This window comes from Microtus pennsylvanicus, chromosome 4 (genome assembly GCF_037038515.1).
Source record: "Microtus pennsylvanicus isolate mMicPen1 chromosome 4, mMicPen1.hap1, whole genome shotgun sequence".
In the NCBI taxonomy this organism is placed as follows: Eukaryota; Metazoa; Chordata; class Mammalia; order Rodentia; family Cricetidae; genus Microtus; species Microtus pennsylvanicus.
This window is the reverse complement of record NC_134582.1, coordinates 113,683,906-113,707,604: the sequence shown is the minus strand read 5'-3', so window position 1 is coordinate 113,707,604 and position 23,699 is coordinate 113,683,906. Positions and strand designations below refer to the sequence as shown.

Sequence of the window (23,699 nt, the reverse complement as noted above, 5' to 3'; positions counted from 1 at the left end):
GCTTAGCATCTCTCTGAACTTAGCTTTCTTTCTCACAGATGGCTGAGCTGAAGCTCAAACTGGCTGAAGAAATAGCTTTCTCAGTAATAATGCTAAGGAGAGTTATGTGATCTTGGCCTCAAGTAGTCCCCCGGTTTCACGGTTCCCGCATGAAATTTGATTTCTAAGGCCGGCATGCCTTGTGAAAATAGAATCATTCCAGTGCCCAGATTCCAAAGAATAGATGGTACCGGGAGTGTTGGACGACTTGAATTCCTCTGGAAAATAGCCTCGTAGAAGGGAGCTGCCTGTATGTGGCCTCCATGGGATTGCTTCCCACCAGCAGCCAGTCAAGGCCAACTCCTGGTGTCTGCTCCAGAAAGTGAGCTGTTTCCCACGCTCCCCCACCACAGTGCAGTTGAGACATTTGTGCTGGGGGAGGTTCGAAGTTGAGAACTGGGCTGCAAGAGGCGCCTTGCCTGACTGCCATCTCTGCAAACGTCAGGGTTTTCTAGAAAAGTCTTACTGTTGCCAGGCGATGGAAAATATGTCATTTGAGGAGTTAATAGCCCATGACATTTATAAAAAGAGATGGTTTGGGGGCTGGGGATGTAGCTCAGTAGGGAGAAGGCTTGCCTGGCATTCACAGAACCCTGGGTTCCATTCCCTGGAACAATATAACTTGGATGTGGTAGTGTATACCTCCTACACACGGGGGAGGTAGAGGCAGGAGGATCAGAAGCTCAAGGCCTGGAGACTGGGAGCAGAGCTTCCACACCTGAGTGAGAAGCCCTGGAGTCAGTTCACAGCACTGCAATAAATAAGTAAGTCTATAGATGGATCAATTAGTTAAAAATACTGCCTCTGCTGACTTAATTAGTCATTTGGATAACGCTGGCAGTCAACCAGCACGGCCATCATCTTTGTCAGGAGGACACAGGGGGCTCTTGAGAAGTGGGCGGCACCCACCCATACCGTGACAACAGGCGCCCTACAGTCGTGTCCTAGGATTCCTGGACATTCCCTCTGCCGCCTATCATGTCTAGATGTGTACCTGGTAGCAGCAGCTAAAGGGAGGACAGACTTAATGGTTCTCGCGAGCTTTCGTACCATCATAGCAGGAAAGGTACCGCGGAGCCTCGGGAAGCTGCTCAGTCTGTGTGATGGGAGCAGGTGGCAGAGGCCGTTCGCATGGTGGCTGATGAGGGCGCAGGGACCAAGGCGGGAGCTGGGGCAAAGGTCTGTTCCCAGTGATCTACTTCCATCAGCCGGGCTCCATTACTCACGGTTCCACAAGCGCCCCAGATAGTACCGTCAGGGTTGTTTTTTTTTTTAAAAAAAAATATTTATTTATTATGTATACAATATTCTGTTTGCGTGTATGTCTCCAGGCCAGAAGAGGGCACCAGATCTCAGTACAGATGGTTGTGAGCCACCATGTGGTTGCTGGGAATTGAACTCAGAACCTTTGGAAGAGCAGGCGATGCTCTTAACCTCTGAGCCATCTCTCCAGCCCCCCCCCCCCCCGTCAGGGTTGTTTTAAAAGCAAACCCTAACGCTCCCCTTGAGGCGTTCGTGGCTGTGTTCCCTCTGTAACCACACTCGGTTCCCTACAGGTCACCACCAACGGCATCATCGCCATGAGCGAACCCCCAGCCAGAGAATCCCACCCTGGAACCTTCCCTCCCAGCTTCGGCTCAGTGGCGCCTTTCCTGGCTGACTTGGACACCACGGATGGCCTGGGGAACGTGTACTATCGAGAAGACTTATCCCCCTCCATCATGCAGATGGCAGCAGAGTATGTCCAGAGGGGCTTCCCAGACGTCACTTTCCAGCCCACTAGTGTGGTGGTTGTCACTTGGGAATCCATGGCCCCCTATGGAGGGCCCAGCGGGAGCCCTGCCCAGGAAGGCAAGGTAAGTGCAAATGAAGATATAGGTTTCTGGTGTGTTGGCTTCCGGTGTCTTTGGACTTCTGGTCTGTGCTTGTTCCGATGGACGGCATGCTTATGCTGTTGCTCAGACAGGAGGTCTAGAGGAAAAATCCAGAAAGTTTCTTGTTGCAGGTCAGCAGCCTCCAGATACTTCTCTATAGGGCTGTCTGAATCTGTTTCTGTGAGTATCCGCTGTTGAGAAAGCCAGTTATTTGAGGGGATTGCTCCATGACAAACATATACTTGGGGATTGGCATTCCTTGTGTGTTCGTTTTTTCTTAATTGAGAAAGGATGGGAAGATAGCTTCTAATTATATAGAGAAGTTATTAATATGCTAGGTTCTGATATCAGGTACTCCTGAGCGGAGTAAAGAAAAGTCCTCTGGTAAAGAAGCCCATCTTAGTAATTCTTTTTTTTTTTTTAATTTATTTATTATGTATACAATGTTCTGTCTGTGTATACGCAGGCAGGCCAGAAGAGGGCACCAGACCTCATTACAGACAGTTGTGAGCCACCATGTGGTTGCTGGGAATTGAACTCAGGACCTTTGGAAGAGCAGGCAATGCGCTTAACCTCTGAGCCATCTCTCCAGCCCCATCTTAGTAATTCTTATTGGAACAACTGCCCAAACTCTTAGCTATAGCTCCTCTTATCACTGTCCCCCAGTAGGACACATGGCATCCCACAGAACACACTTTGAGAAGTCTGTGACATGTCTGCCTATCACAGAAGGCTTTGCAAAGCTGGAAGATTGCCTGGCACAAGAGTATTGAACTCTTGCCTGCTTCCTGGGTCTAACCCGTTAAACCTTCATTAGCCCCTCCAGCAGTTGTACCAAACACTTGTGTTTACCTTGAGCATGCCTTTTCTTTCATTCTGGTGTGTTTTTAACCCACAATATCTTACACACACCGTCAGTTGTCCTTGCGATGATCTCCTGCTTGGATGCTCAGGCCCTCCCATGAAGCCTTGACCAGAAAGGGCCTCTTCTGTCCCCACCCTACACAACACGGATACTTCCTCATTTGACCTGCCTGTAGTACTCTGCATGCACCTCTGTTACAGTGTCTGTCCTCAGGTTAGGCTGTGTTTTGTTCATATGTAGACTGTATTTTCCCCGTTGTAAGAGAAGGAGGTGGAATACTGCCGCCTTTCACCGTCTTGTCTACCGGAAGCCCAGTGGACTGTGTGCGTTGAGAGTGTGGCTGTATTGCTAGGTAACTGACTGCTAATTCATCTTCACAGAGAAACACGTTCCAGGCTGTTCTAGCCTCCTCAAATTCCAGCTCCTATGCCATTTTCCTCTATCCTGAAGATGGTCTACAGTTCTTCACGACATTCTCGAAGAAGGATGAGAGCCAGGTGCCTGCCATGGTTGGTTTCAGCCAAGGTTTAGTGGGATTTCTATGGAGCAGCAATGGATACTATACCGTATTTGCCAATGACAGAGAATCGATTGAAAATTTGGCCAAGTATGTATATTCCTTGCTTGTTTTTCTTTATTAGAAAATAATTATTTTTATAATATGATTGTGTATTGTTTTACCCAGCAGAATGTACTAGGTATTATGTTACCCAAGAATGTTCCTGTAGATTTAATTTGTATATAGAGATATTTAAATGATGAAATAGTACTTTTTCCTGATGAACTTTAGGGGATATATCAGCACAAAGAGATATTTTGTTCGTTTGCTTTCATTTTTATTTATGTGTATGAGTGTTTTGCACCATATGTCTGTGTCCACATCCATGCAGTACCTATGGAAAATAGAAGAGGGTACTGGATCCCCGGGATTAAAGTTACAAATCGTTCTGAGCTACCATATGGGTGCTGGGAATTGAACCCAGACTCTGGAGGAATAACCAGTGCTCTTAACTTCTGAGCCATCTCTCCAGCCTCCATAGTTTGTTGTTTCAAGTGCACCCTCACGCAAAATTGTCTCTCCCATGTCTCCTCTCAGTCTGAAGGCAGAAATGAAGGCAGTTCAAACCCGTCTTCTGCTAGGAACCTAAACTGAGGGATTTTCCATCACACGGATGCAGGGACAGTCTTTACTGTGCTCATACTCGGTGAAGCCTCACGGTAACGCTGCTGTAGATATGACAGAAGAGAGAAATAGCCGAGATTAGTGTTTTTGTTTTGCTGCCCCTCGTCCCCACTCAGAGACTGAGTTGCTCTGTGTAACCCTAGTGCCTGGAACTCACTACGTAGACCAGGCTGACCTTGAACTCAGAGATCCACCTGCCTCTGTCTCCCAAATGCTGGGATTAAAGCTGTGTGCCACCACTGTCTGACATAGTACTTCTCACCTTTTAAAACATATGATTTAGAGGTGTGTGTGTGTGTGCATTCTAGTGCTGAGGATTGAATGTAGAGCCTTGTGCATGCTAGGCAATCACTTTTACTGTTGAGCTTATATCCCTAACACTTAATTTTCTTATAGTGACTGTGTTTCATAACTGGCTTGGAAAAAGTTCCCCAAAATTTAATAGCTGACTCTTCCCAAATGTTTTATATAATTTCTGAAAGAATACTTCTGGTCACAGAGAGCTCTAGGGTCATGCTCCAGGGACAAAAACCAACTGTATTTTCTCCGTGTATACAAATACATTAGCTGGTCATGGTGGCACATGCCTTTGTTCTCAGCACTCAGGAAACAGAGCAGGTAGATATCTGAATTTGAGGCCAGCCTGGTCCACAGACTGAGTTCTAAGACAACAGGGGATACAAAGAGAAACCCTATCTCAAAAACCAAAACAGAACAAAATAAAAAACCAAACAAACGAGCAGACAAAAACAAATACGTTTTACTCCATGCAATGGAAAGATAATAGCGGGGAAATAAATCTCTAGTCACCTTAGTTCATGAGATGGGGTATATAAAGGTGAATAGTATGATCTGGTGACCATAGTATGAAAGTCCTTGGTGACCTGGGATGGCTCTAGAGGGTAAGCTCTTCATGGTGTGGTGTCTATAGTCCCTGCCTGTTTGAGCTCTGAGATGACCACACATGGCAGCTGCTGCCCTCCTGGGCACCAGCCCTCACTGAGGGTAGACACATGGCATCGGTTTCAGGTGGATACAGGTCACCTGAGCTTTTTCTGCCCACTTGGTCAGTGGGGTCTACGTGTGTGGCTGTGGCCTGTTCTCAAGCTGTCTTCCTTGCCTTTAGGAGCAGCAATGCTGGATACCAGGGTGTGTGGGTGTTTGAGATCGGGAGTCCCGCTACTGCCAAGGGTGTGGTGCCAGCAGATGTGAACCTAGACCTGGATGACGAAGGAGCAGACTATGAAGATGAAGAGTATGACCTGGCAACCTCTCGCCTGGGCCTGGAGGATGTGGCCACCCTACCTTTTCCTTCCCACAGTCCAAGAAGGGAACATACTAACCCACACGATGCACCCAGGGTCCTTTCTCCTAGCTATGAGGCTACAGAGAGACCCCATGGAATCCCCTCTGAGAGAACCAGGTCTTTCCAATTGCCAGTGGAGAGGTTCCCCCAACAGCACCCCCAGGTCATTGATGTGGATGAAGTGGAGGAAACAGGAATTGGTAAGACATCTGTTTTACGGTTTGGAACCTTTCTTGCCTGCTTGGGTTTCTAGACAGGAGCTGGCTCATGTAGGTTGGGTCATGTGTTGATGAGATGACTTTGTGGGGAGCAGATGGCCTGGGGGAGCAGGAACTGAATGCTCACACTCAAGATCAGCTGATGTGTAGGTCCAATGGCTTCTGAGTGGCCCAGTGATCTTTTAGGATTAGAACTTTGATTCTAGACACAGTGGGTAGTGGGGGTATGCCTCATTTCAAGATTCTTCATGATGTCTTCTGTTTTCAGGAGAGTCGGGGTCAGAGAGAGATGGCACAGTAGGTAAAGGTACTGATGTCCTAAGTTTGACTTCCTGGAGGTCACATAGTAGAAGAGGAATGATTCCCCCAAGCTGTCCTCCGACTGCCATACGCATGTATGTGTGAAAACACGTGCACGTACATGCACGTGCGCGCGCACACACAAACAAATAAACATATTATTTTTTTTTCAAGACAGGGTCTCATTTATGTAGCTTTCGGATGGCCTGGGACTTAACATAGACTAAACTGTTCTTGAACTCGTGAAGATTCTACTGCCTCTGCTTCCCAGGTGCTAGGATTAAAGCCATGCACTACCGTAATCTGGCTAGTAATTTTTTTGTTTTAAAATGTCATTGCTAGGTGCTGTTTGCCAAACACTATAGAAGCTGAGGCAGGAGGATCAATGTTTCTAGGTACATAATAAGTTCCAGACTAGCCTGAGATGCAGTAAGATCCTGTCTCAAAACCCAAAAGAGAACTGCTGGGCAGTTACGGTGCATACCTTTAATCCTAGAACTTGGGAGGCAGAGAGGCAGGCAGACCTCTTGAGTTCAAAGTCAGCCTGGGCTACAGAACAAGTTCCAGGACAGACTCCAAAGTTACTCAGAGAAACCCTGTCTTGGAAAACCGAGAGAGAGAAAAAAACAGAAGGAGGGAGACTTTTAGAATATTTTGAAACTCAAGTTTCTTATTTGTGACTTCTGAGATGTATTCACCCACCTGAAAAAACATTCTAGAAGTTCCTTTGGCTCTTTATGCAACTTTTCTTCCACATTTTCCCCTCTTGGTTTTGAAATTCGAACAGTTGATTATTTTTCCTTCTGTCAGTTGCAGAGTTGCTTTCTAAAGAACACACACACACACACACACACACACACACACACACACACACACACACACCAGATCCCCTTAAAAGGTTTCTTCTTCTTCCTCTTCCTCTTCTTCTTCTTCTTCTTCTTCTTCTTCTTCTTCTTCTTCTTCTTCTTCTTCTTCTTCTTCTTCTTCTTCCTCTTCCTCTTCCTCTTCCTCTTCCTCTTCTTCTTCTCTTCTTCCTCTTCTTCCTCTTCCTCCCTCTCTTACCCCTTCTCCCCTTTTTCCTCTTCTATACTTCCTCCTCCCCTTCTCCTCTTCCTCTTTTTTCTGGGTTTTGGTTTTTCAAGATAGAGTTTCTCTGTGTAACCCTGGCCTCAAACCCAGAAATTTGCCTGCCTCTGCCTTCTGAGTGCTGGGATTAAAGATACAAGCCACCACATATGCATGGCACAGTATGATATACTCTAACAACCATATTGTATCAAATATTTCCTACATTTTGAGGAAAATTACTTTAGCATCCTTTAAGTATTATGAAACATTCTCAAAATGTGCTTGCTTTTTTTTCTTGATACTCATATATAATGGCTGGTTTTAATTAGCAACTTGATACAACATAGAATCACCCAAAAAGAGAACTGTCAGTGAAGGATGTCTCCACCAGGTTGATCTGTGGGCGTATGTGTGGTAGGTTATCGGTGAAGGATGTCTCCATCAGGTTGTGGGCATGTGTGTGGTGGGTTATCTTAATTGCCTTGAGGGATGTGGGAAGACCCAGGCTGAGAGTGAATAGCATCCTTCCATGAGTTTGGCACTGCACTGTAGAAGAGTAGAGAAAGCTAACTGAGCAGTAGCCATGCATGTATTTACTTCTTTCTGCCCTTGGTTATAGCTGTGATGTGACTGGTTGCTTCAAGTTTCTGCTTTGCACAATGGAGTGTAAGCCAGACAAACCCTCTTCTCCCCTAAGTTGCTTTTCTTTCAGATTTTTAAAAAATCATGGCAACAGGAAGAAAACTAGGACACCTATCGAGATTCATTTTAAAAAGTTTTATTTATTTTTATTTTCTATGAATGTGTCTTCTACCTGCATGTGTGTATGTGCACCAGGTACATGCCTGGTGCCCCAAAAATTCAAAAGAGGTCATCAAATCCCATGGAACTAGAGTTGCAGATGGTCGTGAGCTACCTTTCGGGTGTTAGGAATCGAACCTGGGTCTTTAAATAGCAGCAAATGTTCTTAACCGCTGAGCCATCTCTCCAGCCCCATCAAGACCCCAATAAATGGGATAGTTATAATCTTTAAATGTGTCTTATAGGACTCTTTACTCTTTCTATTAAGGATGTTATCATAAAACTTCCTAGAAACATCTTGTTTCTCTGTCCTTGTTCTGGTGCTCACCATGGTAATAGTCATTACTGTCTGTCCATATTGAATTCCCAAATCGTCAAGATGGTATTCGAGACTGTGTGTTTACTGCTGGCGTATATAAATGAACAAGATGCCATTTGGTGGGAAGATGAGTTTGTGGGTTCCAGCCTTACACCTCATAAACACTGTTCTCTGGATTTGGGGTAGAGGAAGGGCTACTGCCCTCACCTCTTGGCCAGCAACTCAATCTTTGATTCTGTTAATGAGTATGTTTGCTTCTAGAGGTTAAGTTTTGAGCTTCATCTTTTTTTCCTATCCTTCCTAAGTATCTGAAATTACCATTTATGAAATTGTCACATTTATTTACTCCCAACAACAAATGGTGGTTATAGTAGCAAAAGCCTAGACTTGAACTCAAAATATATCTGTGACAGATTGCTTTTTTTTTTTTGTCCCCTTTCCTGGTTATTTCACTGTTTATTAGAAATATCAACTGTCTGAGGCCTACAATAACATTCTAGTGTTGTTTAAATTGTTACTCTCAGATATACAGAATGTAGCAGACCCACCAATGGGGGATTCCTGGCTTGAGCTTATGCAATCAGAAAGCTTTAAGTTTACTCAGGTGTCTCTGGCTTCAGTCACCAGCCATCTTTATACACACTGGAAATTCCAAGTAGTTGGAGCCAATACAATCTATCTGAGGATAAATTTTATTTTGATCTTCATTTATAAACAAGATTATTATTACCTCTAGAAGTTCACTCCTCTTGGGATTTTGAACCAAACAAATTTGCTCTAACTAGATTATTAAATTTAAAGGCTGGTTTGCAGGGCTAATAAAACAAATGGGTGGTAGAAATTTAAACTAGAGAGAGAGAGATTCTTTTTGATTCTTCTAATAATCTTAGAAGAGATGCAATCTAAGTATTGTTTTTGATTGGCTGATTTTATTTTTATTCTTGAGACTATACAATAATTACATCATTTCCCCTTTCTTCCCCCCCAAGTCCTCCCATGCTCACCCCCACCTTGCTCTCTTTCAAATTCATGGCCTCATTTTCTTTAATTGTTGTTACACACACATATGCATGCACACAAATGCACGTGTGTGTATGCATGATTTCTATAATGATCAGCTTTTGAGTATTAGAGCTTTTGAATTACCCTCTGAAGAAAAGGGTAGGAATATGTACACACATACATGTAAAGGTGGCTAAAAGGCATTTTTATGATATGTATTTTATCACATAAGAAATTAATTTATAAAAAGAAAGACTTTGGGCTGGGGTGCAGCTCTGTTGGCAGAGTGTTTTTCTAGTGTGCACAAAACCCTGAGTTCTAGCACTCCATAGCCATGCATAGTGGTACATGCCTGTAATCCCTGTACTCAGGAGGTGAATGTAGCAGAATCAGGAGTTCATGGCCATTCTCAGTTCTTAGTGAGTTTGAGGACAACTTGGGATACATGGGACCTTGTCTCAAAAAACAAAAACAAAAAATGGGGTTGGAATACAAGTATATATTGAGGTTCTTAACCAAATGAAGCGTCTCCTCCTGACCATATTAGATGGGCACCATCGTAGGATTCAAGTCGAGTAAAAGCACCCTTGTGTTAATTGACATTAATATACATTGTGGCAATTTTTAAGTATTCATACTTAATGATTCTTGAAGACTTGTTTACATCAATGGTCTGAGTAATGGAGCCCCATCTCTATCCAGTGGTCACACTCCTGCCATGGACTTTAGTCTGCTGTGGTCAGCTTGGCTCCTTGAAGGTCTTAGGTAGAAGGGAGTCCAGTTGGTTCTTGGATATCTGCGTGGAAATGCCTCTCAGCCGAGAACCTGCAAAGCTTTCACAGGTGTGCCTCTGTTTCCTCCAAACAGTATTCAGCTACAACACAGGCTCCCAGGAGACATGTGCCAACAGTAGACACCAGTGCTCCGTGCATGCAGAATGCAGAGACTATGCTACTGGCTTCTGCTGCAGGTGCGCGGCCAACTACACGGGCAACGGCAGGCAGTGTGTGGCAGAAGGTAATGTACTTTTCCTCTGCATTTTCAGCTTCGGGGAGAAGGAAAAGGAGTGCTTTTTGGGTCTTGGTGCTTGTTTAGAGACATGGCCTTTGCCCCGATTTCTGGAATATGCAGTTTTATATGCTGTTTTTTAATGATATCATCTCTGTTACATTCTCTGATGACCATTCCTCCCAGGATGTCCTTTTATTTTTCTGGTGTGGCATATAACCTTGTTCCCCTGTAGTCCTTCCCCGTTTCTGAGGTGACACCCACCGGGAGTCTCTTTTCACAGCTGTCTCCTGACTGCCGCACAAAGAGCCAAGAGTTTAAATGCCGGCCAGGACCAGGAGGCGTCCTCCCTCATTCCCTTCACCCACAGCTTTGCCCTTGGAGTCCTCTCAGTTCTTTGTTTCTTTACTTTTGAGACAGAATCTTGCCACATAGCCTGGAATGACCTCAGACATAGATTCTCTACATGTAGAGTGCTGGGGCTCCAGTGTGTACCCCAACTTGGCTTCAGTCTCTAGCTGAGTGTATTGCTTGTACATCCCTCCCTCCCTCCCTCCCTCCCTTCCTCCCTCCCCACCTTTCTTCCGCATGTCCTTGGAACAGTAGCACGCCTGAGGTAACGCGGATGGGGTGGTGTCCTCAGTTCTGGCTTGTCAAACCCAGTGCATGTCCAGCTTCAAAGTGAATTCCATGATAACTGAGGTCAACACTGACCTCTGTCCCCAAAGGGGATTGACTAGTCATAGGAATCTTTAGTGCAAGTCTAAGGGTCCTTGTTATAGTCATTCCTTTGGAGGCTATAAATTAGAATGAAAATAAACACAGTATTTGGCCTCCAAATGCCCCACTTCACCCGCCTACCGTCACTAGCACTTAGTGGAGAGTTTTAGTTGCCTTGTGAACTCTGACCAGTTAAAATCAAACTGACGTTGGTGTGCTGTTTTCCAGACTCTGTTATAACTATCCTGACATCAGTTGTTTTAATTTGCCACACACACCAAAATTGTTTCCTTCTGGGTCATAATTAAGTAAAACGGGGTTTGCTTTATTTTCATCGATCTTCAGCGATGCGCCACCATACTGTTTAGCTGGCATATTCATCTGGGAGAATGTTTTCTATTTTCTTCCAAATCCTGTCACCCCAGGGGTGGGATGTTTTGGGGTATTTGTTCTAGGTTTGACTTTTATACCTTTTCACCCTAGGAGAAGCTTCCAAAATCCTCACGCACTTGTACTCCCTCCCTCCTTTCTAAATCTCTGGGTGCTGGGTATTGAGCCCAGTTCTTGTGTTTCCCAGGCAAGCACTACCAACTGGACCAATTCCTCAGCCCAAAAGCGTATCTTAAAGGGCCACCTCTTTAGCTCCCTACCCCCAATATCAGAGCTGAAAATGCTGGGCAAACTTTGGCATTGAACTCGGCTGTAACAAACTGTTCGGCCACACATTTTGACATGAGCACATCCTGTAATTGCTTTGTGATTTAAATATTTGTTGGATTCGTCCTACTTTAAAAAAAAATAAATAAAAAGAAAAAACAACAGTATAATCTTCAGACAGGTGTGGTGGCTCATGCCTATAGTCCTGACAATCAGGAGACGTGGGCAGGGAGATTGCTGTAAGTTTGAGACTAACCCAGACTACAGCATGAGTTCTAGGCCAGCTACAGAGTAAGAGAGATCCCACCTAAAAGCTCAGGCAGGGATAAAGCTAACAGAGACTGGCGGAAGTGATTTTATTTGGCTTCCTTAACTTGGCTTCCTTCCTTGTTTCTGTAGTGTTCTTGAAGCGCATTTTTTTAGCATTAGCTTGCAAGGGTCACAGCTTCCCCAGTGTAATGACACAATGGGTGTACAGAGTTACTTTGTGTCAGATGTGTCCTGGCTGGTCGGTGATTCCGAGCACAGATGACCCCCACCACCCACCAGGAACATGTCCGTGGGAGGAGGGGGTGGAGGCAATGTTCCTGATGGTTCCCAGTCTAGGGAAAGAAATAAGATATATTAACAGTTGCTAACAGAGGGCCAGGGGTGGAGTTCAGGGGCAAAGCCCTCATTTGATCTCATGTGCTGAAAGAAAAAAGAAAACCTTCAAAGAATTTAATTCTACATCAAATTTCGGCAATGCAAGGTGACCTTTGACTTGCATCTTCCTTTAGTTTTTGTTCTTATTTTGCAGTATAATTCACATGCCTCTGTGTGTGTGTGTGTGTGTGTGCGCGCATATGTATGTAGTGTTAGTGTATGTACACTCGTGGAGGTAGTAGCGGAGGTCAGTATCAGGAGGTGCAACAATGTCACCTCCTTGCTTTCCTAATGGAACAGACACATCCTTCTCTTTGGAAGGTAGGGGAAAGCCATCTTCACCTTCTCCCTCTGTTTCTGACCCAGGCTCCCCACAACGGGTCAACGGCAAGGTGAAGGGAAGGATCTTCGTGGGCGACAGCCAGGTCCCCGTGGTGTTTGAGAACACTGATCTACACTCCTACGTGGTAATGAACGATGGACGCTCTTACACAGCCATCAGCACCATTCCTGAGACTGTCGGGTATTCTCTTCTTCCGCTGGCACCCATCGGGGGCATCATCGGATGGATGTTTGCAGTGGAGCAGAATGGGTTCAAGAACGGCTTCAGCATCACTGGTAATTGATCCCCCAGTTAAAATGAACGGACTACGTGGTCATGGGGGAGGTCAGAGAATGAACGGGTTTAAAACTCTGTGTCTGTAGGCACCTTCTGGAAGTATTTCATCTGTGGACAGAGGCCCTTTCCTCAGAAATAAGGACATGGCAAAATTCATGTATAGCATATTCATTAAGGGAGGCCATCTAGAATTGTGTTTTGAGGGAGGAATGGTTTCTTGGTGGGAGTTTCGAAGTCTTCCATATTTGTTGCTAAGGAGATGGCGCAGTCAGTAAAGTGTTTACCTTGCAAGCGTGAAGTCATGTGTCCTGTGTCCATTGCCTCGAACCCACATAAAAAGCCAGCTATGGTGGCATGTGCTTGTTACCACCAGCACTAGGGAGACTGAGACAGGATCCCTGGGGCTCACTGGCCAAACAACCTAATTGATAAACCCCAGATCCCAGTGATCTTTTTTTTTAGACAGATCCCATACTCTGTCTCAAATAAACAAAGACGATTTAAAAAAAAAAATACCCAAGGCAAACCTGGTCACCATATGAACCCATACACACAGGTATACCCCATACCCACAAACATGCACACACCCTGTGTACAAAGGTTTACACGCACAAATCCAATCATGCCCACACATCTGAACACACAGACAACACCCTTATACACAACAATCTGGCATAGACATAGAAAAGTCTCCAAGGTGGAACAGGAGTTAGCAACTCATGCATCTCGCCCATCTGAAAGTGGCATTTCATATCTCCGTATCTGCTCATGGAAAAAAGCCTGACACTTCCGGCTGGTCAGTCCAGCCTGATCGACACCATTCTTTCGAGTGTTAGGAAACTTTGGAGACTCAAAGGCCATACCCTGTGAGGAAGGCTGAGTGCCTGGCATCTTTTGTTTCATGTCATGTGTGTGCCTTCGCCTTCTCTTACTCCCCTCCCTCTTCCCTTTAGGTCCTTTCTTCCCCTTTCTACTTTCATGTTTTACAAACATATATTTAAATATAAAAAATAAACATGTAATTTAAATCTAGATTCTGTATAGGAGGGAGGGATACCACACAGTATTTGTGCTTGTGAGTCTGTTCAACATCCAGGGCAGGAGAATTAGTTCTCTGCATGCTTCTCACTGCATGAACCTAGGACCAGCAGGAGGGTTTACTTGCCAGGCGACAAAGTGACAGGCCTCTCTTGCTTTCCAGGGGGTGAGTTCACCCGCCAAGCTGAGGTGACCTTCGTGGGACACCCAGGCAAGCTGGTCCTGAAGCAGCAGTTCAGTGGTATTGACGAACATGGACATCTGACCATCAACACAGAGCTGGATGGCCGAGTGCCACAGATCCGCTACGGTTCCTCAGTGCACATTGAGCCCTACACAGAACTGTACCACTACTCCAGCTCAGGTGAGTCCCAGACTGAAACCCCCCTGGCAGCCTGATAGTTTGCACGTGCCTGCCCACTTTGATGGCCTTGAGTACCTGGAGCGATGTCCTGGGGTCCGCAAGGCTATTTTTTATTTTAATCCCTTTCCTCTAAGTACAGACCGAAGACACATTTGAAGAGATTTACTACAAAACAAGAGAATAAGGTGTGTTGGGATACATCAATCATTCCTGTCTTTGAGAAGCCTGACCTAGAAGAATTGCTACAGCTCCAGGCCAGCCTGAGCTACATAGCAAAACAAAACTAAACAAAAAACATAATCATCACCCAGAAAATGGGATGGGTTGTAGCTCAGTTGGCTGAGGGCTTGTCCACACACACAGAATGTCTGAGTTGGATCCCAAGCACTGGGAGACTAGGTCAGGTGGCAAGCGCCTGTAGTCCTAGCTTTTGGGGAGTGGAGTCAGGAAGTTTAGAAATTCAAGAAATTCCACAGTGAGTTTAAGGCTAGCCTGGGGCTACAGGAGACTTTGTCTAAAAAGAGGAAATGCAACAACAAAGGAGAACTTCAGGAAAAAAACCTTGAGTACAACTTTCTGATTTAAACATTTTTTCAACCTTTTCTCGTGTGTCTATCATCTGTATTTTGTCACATGCCCCCACTGTTATATAATTCATGATTTTGTTATAATGTATTTATTTGTACTTTTAACACATATTCGCCTTCTGGTGTGTGATTGCCGTTGAAAAGAGTGACCGGAGCTTCTACCTGCCACTCAGCTTGCTTAGTTGCTCTCATTTGGCACCGTGTTTTAACACACACACTTCGTCCTAACTGTAGAGAAACAGTGTCCTGGTAGGTTATTTCTGAAGTGCTTCGGATATTTCTTTCCTAAGAATAAGGGCAATTTCTTACATGGCCATGTCATAACTATGAAAGAGGCGGTTATTTTTAAAAGGGCTTTATAGCCCTTACTCCGTCTCCAACTAGAGGCCATTCTCTTGCCTCTGCCTCCCAAGCGCTGGGGTTGTAGACATGAGTACCAGCTCAGGCTCTGGGATCTTTAGCACAGAAAAACAGTATGTAATCTTGGGCATGTCATTTTCATTAGCGCTATCAATCAACTGTACTACATTGCTATATCTTCACCTTTTTATGCACACCAAATTATGAGTATTCTCTAGTTTCCTTAAGTGGCTTTGAAAGGCCTGTTTTCAAGGAATTTGCCCCCATCCTTCTGGGTGGTCTCAGAAGTGTAAATTGCAGGAGTTTCCCTCTCTCCTGCTGAGTTAAAAAAACGACCTCTCCCTTCTTGAACCTTGGCCACATTTCCCTTTGGTTGTTGTTTGCTTACCTGCTGGGAACTGAACTGAGTGCCCCAGGCAAACACCCCTATGCTGAGCTACATCCCAAGCTCTCTGCCACATTTCTGACTTTGGCAATACTGGGAATGGAACTCTGGGTCTTGTGCATACGGGACAAATGTCCTACCACTGAGCTACACCCTCAGTCCCTCGTTTTGTCTTCATCAAGTTTTAGGTTTTTTGTTGTTGTTAGTTTGTTTGTTTTTTAGTGCCTATGAGTTGCCTAGACTGAACTTGAACTCATGCTGTAGCTCAAGCAGGCCTTGAACTTGCAATCCCCCTGCCTCGGCTTCCCAAGTAGCTGGGATGACTATCAATCAGGCCTGCATTATCAGGCCTGGCTTTCTGACTCTTTTCCGAGACTCAGTTCCTAGAAACAGATGCTGAGTCAAATGCAGGAACTTTTCAAAAATGCTGCTCTTCAAGCGCCATCCAGGAAGGTTGGTACCCATAGCCAGGGCTGGGAGTCTATGGAAGGGAGGAGAAACAGCCAAGGCCCCAGACTGCCTGCAGCCAGATGGCTTGCTGGCAGCCAGCATATGGGAGCTGGACGAGAGACAGCGCACACTGATCTTTTATTTATCCTCTGGCTTTCATGGTTCGCAGATGGAGCAGGCTGCAGCAGAACTCAGAAGTAAAAAGGGTTCTTTATGCCTTAAAAAAAAACAAAGGGAAGTGGAGAGTTTTGTTGCATGGGCTAATTCCCACCCTCTTCTGGGTGGGGAGACAGTCTCCCCTCTCCTTGGCTGAGGTTGCTCTTGCTAATTTTTCCAAATTTGGCTGCTACAAAACATTCCACATTGCATCTTTTAATACCACGGGACTATTTAATCTAAGGTGACTGGGGGCAGCTACTATTTACCGATTCCTATGTGAGAAATTCCGTGGAAACCAGATCAAATGTCCCCGATGTAATAAATGCTTGATTCTATGTAATTTACAAATGTGATCTCCCCAGACTCTCTCACCCTAGCTCCTTCTGAGAGAGAAGCTGAGGCGAAAGCAGCTAGTACCAGGTAGGTGGTTACAACCTCAGCTGGGAGGAGTCAGTCCAGGTGTGCCTTTCATCTGAGTGGCTGCTCTTTCGGCCAGACCTCATCTCTAGTTTTCAGTGACTTGAGCTGATAGAGAGCTTTGATACGATCAGCAAGGGCTGACGTGAGTGTCACCACAGATGTTGCGGGAGAGGAGAAAGCAGCAGGAATCCAAGCACAACACAGCCTTACTTAAGTTGCCCCAGTGTGCCTGTCAATCTGATGTCCCTATGGGCAGGGACCGCCACTGAAGCCTGCACAGCCTTTGCTGAAGCTCCTCAAATCTGTCTTCCTCCCACACCTCAGTGATCACTTCCTCCTCCACCCGGGAGTACACAGTGACTGAGCCCGACCACGACGGCGCTGCGCCCTCACGCACACACGTTTACCAGTGGCGTCAGACCATCACCTTCCAGGAGTGTGTCCACGATGACTCCCGGCCAGCCCTGCCCAGCACCCAGCAGCTCTCCGTGGACAGTGTGTTTGTCCTGTACAACCGGGAGGAGAGGATCTTGCGCTATGCCCTCAGCAACTCCATCGGGCCTGTGAGGGGTAAGGCGGACGGGGCTCACGCTGGCATCCCCTGTGTGCCTCCTGTGCATGACTCTGCAGTCACACTTGCCAGAACCTCTGCTTCTTGGATTGGGGATTTTGGTCTCTTGCTCTCAGTCTGTAGGAGGAAATGGTGGTCAGGTGTCCTATGTGAAAGCATAGTCAGTACACTTGGCAAGCAGACCTGCCTTCGTCCATTCAACCAAAGGCCTATTTGTAGGGGGTGTCTGGGCTGTTTATTCCTGAGCTTTCAGGGCAGGAGGCCAACCAGCCAAAGGTCATTTTGTGGGATGTGAACTAAGTAATTTCACCAGGTGTATCCAGTGTGCAGCGCTTCGGTGAGGGCAATGGGCATGTCACTCCTAAGACATGTATCAATCATTTCTCAGTGTTGAGAACATCCAGCGTCTTTACTAGCTATTTGGACATATGTAATTAATTGTTGTCAACTTTAGTTACCTCACTGTGTTATGAAACACTAGACCTTATCCCGTCCATCCTGCAGCACCGTTGGACGTGCCCACCATCCTCTTCGCCTTCTCCCCAACCCCTCCATCCTTCCCCACCTCAGGTAGCCATTATTATTCTTGCTTCTGTGAAATTAACCTTTTTAGCTCTCACACATAAGACTGGGAAGTACTGGTCTTTCTGGGTCTGACTTATTTCACTCGGCATAATGATTTCTAGGCTCAACCATGTAGTCACATTCGAAGGATGTCCTTTCTTTCTATGGCTAAACAGTATTCTACAGTGTATCTGTATTAGTTACCTTTCTGTTTTTGTGGTAAAATACCAGGACCAGAGTCAACTTCCGAAATAAAGAGTTAATTTGACCTTAGGATTCCAGAGGAGTAATCCGTAATGGCGGCAGAGGCACAGCCCCAGGTGGCTGGAGTGTGCAGCTGAGAGATTACGTATATAAAATGGTTCCTGTAGTTGGTTTATGGTCTTAGCCAGCCACAGACATCTCACGTTCTGCCAGAGTCTCACAAAGGTGTGTGGCTTGTTGTCAGTAACACTATTTATAGAAACAGAGAGCGAGGCCAGAGGCAAGAACTTGGTGGTCCCACCGTAGGGCAGCATGCAAGGCTCTGGTCCCCATTGCTCTGCTCTCTTCCTGCGTCGGGAGGCCTGCGGGAAGGTTCTTGAACACTGTCTCTACCTTCACAGAGGGCTCCCCCGATGCGCTTCAGAATCCGTGCTACATCGGCACTCACGGGTGCGACAGCAACGCAGCCTGTCGCCCGGGCCCTGGAACACAGTTCACCTGCGAATGCTCCATTGGCTTCCGAGGAGATGGGCAGACTTGCTATGGTATTACTTTTTGTTCTGATGGGTGGGGTGATATCAGGCTGGGAGGAGGCATCTAGGTTCTGTAAGCCAGGAAGCTGAGTGTATGTCCCAGGAATGAGTGTGTTGGATGTGTGCTATAGAAGCATACCATGAACCATGCCTGGACTGTGTATGTTACCCGCTTGGTGCAATAGAGCAAAATTCCTTGTTTTGCTTTTGTTTCTGTTGTAAAACAGGCAGGGTCTTCTTGAGAATCCCAGGCTGGCCTCAAACTCAAGATGGCCCAGCCTCTGCCTCCCAAGTGGTGGAATTATAGGTTTGCACTCCCTGGCTGTTGTAAACTACTTTTAAGTGTGTAGTTCAGTGTTATTAAACACACTGATCCCATTGTGAGGTTGTCACAAGCATCCTTTGCTAGGAGCCTTTTCATCTTGTATAACAAATTGTATCTGTGGTTATTGGACTGTAGCTCCTGGTACCATGTTTCAAGTCCTCATCCCCAACTCTCGTCTCCCACCATTCAATGTTACGTTTCTACGAAGCTATTGGCTCTAGAATCTTATAAATGTGGAGAAACACAGCGTTTACCCCTTTGTTACTGGCTTGTTTTGCTCAAGATTCATGATTGTATATGCAAATGTCTCCTTAAGATTCACCTATGTCATATGTTACAGGATCTTTTTTTCCTGGAAGGTTGACCGCTATTACATTATTGTAGAAGATAGGGCTGCTTGTTTGTCCTGGCAGTCCGGCTAGCTTAGCCCTGAAATAATGACAAAGATAGTGTATTAATTAAATCACTGCTTGGCCCATTAGCTCTAGCTTCTTATTGGCTAACTAATTTAACCCATCTCCATTAATCTGTATATTGCCACGTGGCAGTGGCTTACCGGCAAAGGTTCGGTATGTCTGACTCTGGCAGCTCCATGGCATCTCTTTGACTCTGCCTTCTTCCTCCCAGCATTCAGTTTCATCTTCTCCGCCTACCTAAGTTCTGCTCTATCAACAGGTCAAGGCAGTTTCTTTATTCATTAATGGTAATCACAGCACACAGAGGGGACTCCCACATCACATTATGCTGTGCCCTGCATGATACTTTTTGCTTTTCAATCCTTTCAGATGAAGGGAGCACTTTCCTTCAGAAGGCAGAGCCAGGTTTACTTTACAGAAAACTGCTGGCAGTCCCCTGTGAGTGGACACACTGCACTTACCTTTTGACTGCTGCGGTCAAGGGTGTGATGAACAGGGCTTCTGTTGGAAGCGTCTGCTTTCAGATTTGTTATGTTTTGCTTTGCTTTTGTTTTTATATAACCCCCAAAGTAAGTCTGGTGGGTTATTCTAGGCTTGACTTGTTGGAGGGCCCTTCATGCTGTTTTCTATAACAACTGCTCCATTTTGTATTTCTACCTACAGTGTGCAGGAGTTTCCATTTTCTCCATTTTTTTTGTATAAACACACACGCAAATAGGGGTTACTGTATATGTATAAAGGCAGAGGGCATCTCAGGTGTCATTCGATAGGAACTCTGTCTACTTCTTTTGAAACAGGGTCTCTTATTGGCTGGGAGCGTATCAATTATACTACAAGTCCCAGGGGTTGTAGGTGGAGTTTTCCTGTCCTAAGAGCTGCTTCCAAATTACCACAAAGAGATTTCTATTAATTGCAAATGCTTGGCCAATAGCTCAGGCTTGTTACTAACTAGTGCTTACAATTTAACCCATTTCTATTAATCTGTATGCTGCCCTGAGGCTCGTGTTTGACCCACTCTCCATCTGGCTAGTGACTACACTGACTTTGTCCTTCTGCATTCCATTTCCATCTTTCTCAGTTTGGCTTTCCCACCTAACTTTATCCTGTTCAGTTATTGGCCAGTCAGCTTGTTTGTTAAACCAATCACAGTGACACATATTCACACAGTGTACAGGATTATCGCACAGCGCAGGGATCCTGTCTCTGCTTCTCCATTGCTGGGATTACAAGTGTGTGCCTCGATGGCCCCCTTTCTGTGTGGGCTCTAGGGATGCCACTTGGATCCTCATGCTGGCATGGCAAATGCTTTGCTGATTACTTTGGTTCCACAGCTCCAATTTGTCTATAACTTTGTCAGCTCTTGCTGCTTGTATTGCTTTTTCTTTAATTAATAGTAACCAAGGCTCATTATTGCGAGCTGGGGGACATGAATGTGAGCTCACGAAAGTGAGCCAGTGGGTAACTCAAGTCTCTTACTGGAACATCTGTAGTGCACTGCCTTCTGACGTCATTTGTTTTATTACTTAACATCTAGCTTCAAAGACTTTCATGTAGACAGCTGGATATTTGTCGGTAACTGGATTTTAATCTATTACCAAAGAACAGTTTGTCCATCGCTAAGGGCAAGCGTGTCAGACGCTTTAGCCAGCGCCACTGAAGTCTGCAGTGACGTGCTCATTAATGAAGGGAGGAACAGTAAGGCAAGTGAGGGGTGAGCTCACAAATGTCCACCCAGCAAAATGGGCAGCTGTCTCCACCCTTATCCTTAGACCACAAGCCCTGGAAAGCCAAATGCTTGGGGATTGGGAATTCCATCTTACTAGTAAGAGGTAGATCTGGTGTGGAGATTCTGATGTAGGGCATGGTGTGTGTTGGAGGGCATTTGCTTTGGAGAGACCCTTCCCTGCAGGATGCTTGCTCCTGGTACCCTGAAACACTGTCAAGGAGGGGTTTGTGCTTCCATGCTGGATGTGATGTGATGGTCTGGGCGGTATGCTGATGACTTTGTGTATCTGGCACTGTTCAGTCTGGGACTCACCTACCTGGTCATAGAACATGGTAGAGGGGACGCAGAACTGACCAGCCTGTGATTGTCAGTGACCAGTCCTTCCCCGTCATGAGTGGCTACTTTGGTACAGGACAGTTCCAAGCAGCACAGTGCTATTGTATGTGAGTGGAACCCTGTCATGAAGGTGATAGTCGGGGTTGGGGGTGTGGTGGGGATGAGGGATTCCTTTAGGTCTCCATCCCTTCTTAGTCTGTATATAATGTCACCAGCCACCTACACGTTGATGAAGCATGGTTTATTTGTTGCTCTTCTTGTTGCTGTGATGAAATACCTGATAAATAACTTAAGGAAGGACAGGTTTATTTTCATTTTATTTTGTTTTTCGAGACAGGGTTTCTCTGTGTAGCTTTGGTGTCTGTCTCTAGTAGACCAGGCTGGCCTCGAACTCACAGAGATCTGCCTGCTTCTGTCTCCACAGTGCTGGGATTAAACGTGTGTGCCACCACCGCCCGGCTGGACAGGTTTGTTTTTGGCTCGTGATTTGAAGGTGTAATCTATCATGTCTGGAAAGGCATGGCAGAAGGAGTTTGAAGCAGCTGCTCACATTGATATCAATAAGCAGAGAGAGAGAGATTCTGGTTCTTAGGAGAAATGTGGATAGTTAGAATAAGTCTGCCCACTTCGATGAACCCAGTCTGCTGCTGCTTTCTGTGAGCCTTCTCATGCTGCTCTTGGTATCTGAGCTTGTCCCAGGGAGTGTTCCTCATAAGAGTCACCCCCCAACCCTGCGCTTTATGCTCTCTGCAGTTGTCCCCGGTGGCCGTGCATGCACTTGCTTTTGTGGTCGGCCATCATTCTGGGGTATTAGCCTGGTGGAATGTGGGGGATCTCCTGAGCCAGGGTCCCTATTGTTCTGAGTTAGCAGAACAAGCCTCAATGTTAATGCATCTGGACAGGAGGCTTTCAGTGGGAAATTGCAGCATTGTTGTAACCTGGGGAGGCTCCAGAGAGGGGAGCTAGGGTGAACCTCTGTGATTTAAGTCCGGGGTGGGATAGGATGATCAAAGATGTGCGAAGCAAGGCTGGTTTGGGCTCCCAGTGAGCCTCCCCGGTAATCAGGAAGAGATTTTCAGAGAATCTCAGAGCTCAGCTGTTCACCTGGGGCTCACAGCACAGTGGCACCCATGTACCCTTAAACTGTCATCTAGAGTAGCAGTGTCAGTTAGCATCTCAGTGAATAATTTCTGAGTTTCGAGGAAGCATCGCACATATCAATAGCCTCCCCAAAGGGCCTGGCGTTTCTAAAAGAAGTAAATTGCAGAGACATTGAAAATGTACCAAAGCTAGTCACTTGGGGGGGGGGGTGTCAAAGGATTAATCTAGGACTGATGAGGGGGCTGCTGCACAAGCCTAGCAACCCAAGTTCAAGTCCTAGAACCAACATTAAAAGCCGGATATGGTGGCAGACATGTGTAATCCCGAGCCTCCTATGGCAAGATGGGAGGGAGACAGGCAGGGGAACCTCCAGGAAGCCCTAGAGCAGGCTAGGTTGGAGAAATGACGGAGAGACCCCCTTTCGCCTGATTCCCCAAAGCCGTCCTCTGAAATTCACATGCATGCAGTGGCATGTGTACACGCTCATTCATACATAAGTACCACACAGCAACAATAATCTGAAAAAGTCATTCCAAGCTGAGTGTGCAGAACAAACCTGTGAGCCCAGCACCCAGTAGTGGAAGCAAGAGGATTGTGAGTTTGAGGCCAGCCTGGGCTACATGAAGATACCTAACAAAAACCACCACCACCACCACCACTAACAAAAACTTTTTCTAAAAAATAAAAATGAATAATTCATGTCTTTCCTATCGAGCTAAAAAAGGGTTCTCCTTTTTTCAGAGAGGAAGTTGGCCAGGTGTTGAAAATCCTCTTAAGCCAGTGTTGTGGGATGCTATGGCAGACAGTCACCATGGTTAGCAGGTTACTGTTTCCATTAAAGAAAGGGTTAAGGACTTGGACGCAGCTAACAGAAGAGATTTCAATCTCACGTGGAAAAATTTATAAACTGCAAAGACCATGGGTTCTGCGAGTGTCTTATCCCTAAAGAAACAGGGTGTCCAACCTGACTTATCCTTACAGACCTGTTAACATGAAGCCGTCTTCTCCGACCCATGATGGCCGGTTTCTGTCGCCTGCTGTGGCCTCCGCAGCTCTTGCACAACATACCCTCTCTGTCAATGTTCCCAGCAAGGAAGGGGCTTGGACAAGTTCCCGTTGTGACTTGGCCCTGGCTTTTAGATGGAAAACTGCTGTTCTGCTCTGATGCTTTGTTGGGCCCCTGCCTTCAGAATACAGCCCAGCATAGGGGTCCAGCTTCCTGCTGTGAAGGTTCTGGAAGCAGTACGGAGTACAGGTGGTAGGCATGAGAGACTGTGCTCTGTGCTGGAGGAGCAGCAGCTGGCGGATGGACTTCTGTGACCCCCACCTCAATCCCAGTTCCAACACAAGCTGTTCTCTGCCCCTCCAGCCGTTCCTAGCAGGGTTCACTTGTCTGAGATCCTGAATCTTAAACCATGTGTGAGCATGTATGCATGCACGCGCACACACACACACACACACACACACACACACACACACGTTAAAAAAGTTAAATAGCCTTGGTTTTGTGAAGATATGGGACAAACTACAGAGCTA

The 23,699-nt window shown here is 46.0% G+C and overlaps 1 protein-coding gene across 1 annotated transcript in view; it reads left to right on the top strand.

Moving 5' to 3' along the window:
- Nid1 (nidogen 1) overlaps positions 1 to 23,699 on the top strand; it is a 79,012-nt gene that overhangs the window by 20,591 nt on the left and 34,722 nt on the right. The window contains exons 2-9 of the mRNA XM_075970205.1: positions 1,596 to 1,895; positions 3,159 to 3,385; positions 5,088 to 5,467; positions 9,843 to 9,992; positions 12,372 to 12,623; positions 13,826 to 14,026; positions 16,712 to 16,957; positions 18,128 to 18,271. Of these exons, the coding sequence (XP_075826320.1) occupies positions 1,596 to 1,895; positions 3,159 to 3,385; positions 5,088 to 5,467; positions 9,843 to 9,992; positions 12,372 to 12,623; positions 13,826 to 14,026; positions 16,712 to 16,957; positions 18,128 to 18,271 (1,900 nt within the window). The remainder of the gene's footprint in view (positions 1 to 1,595; positions 1,896 to 3,158; positions 3,386 to 5,087; positions 5,468 to 9,842; positions 9,993 to 12,371; positions 12,624 to 13,825; positions 14,027 to 16,711; positions 16,958 to 18,127; positions 18,272 to 23,699) is intronic.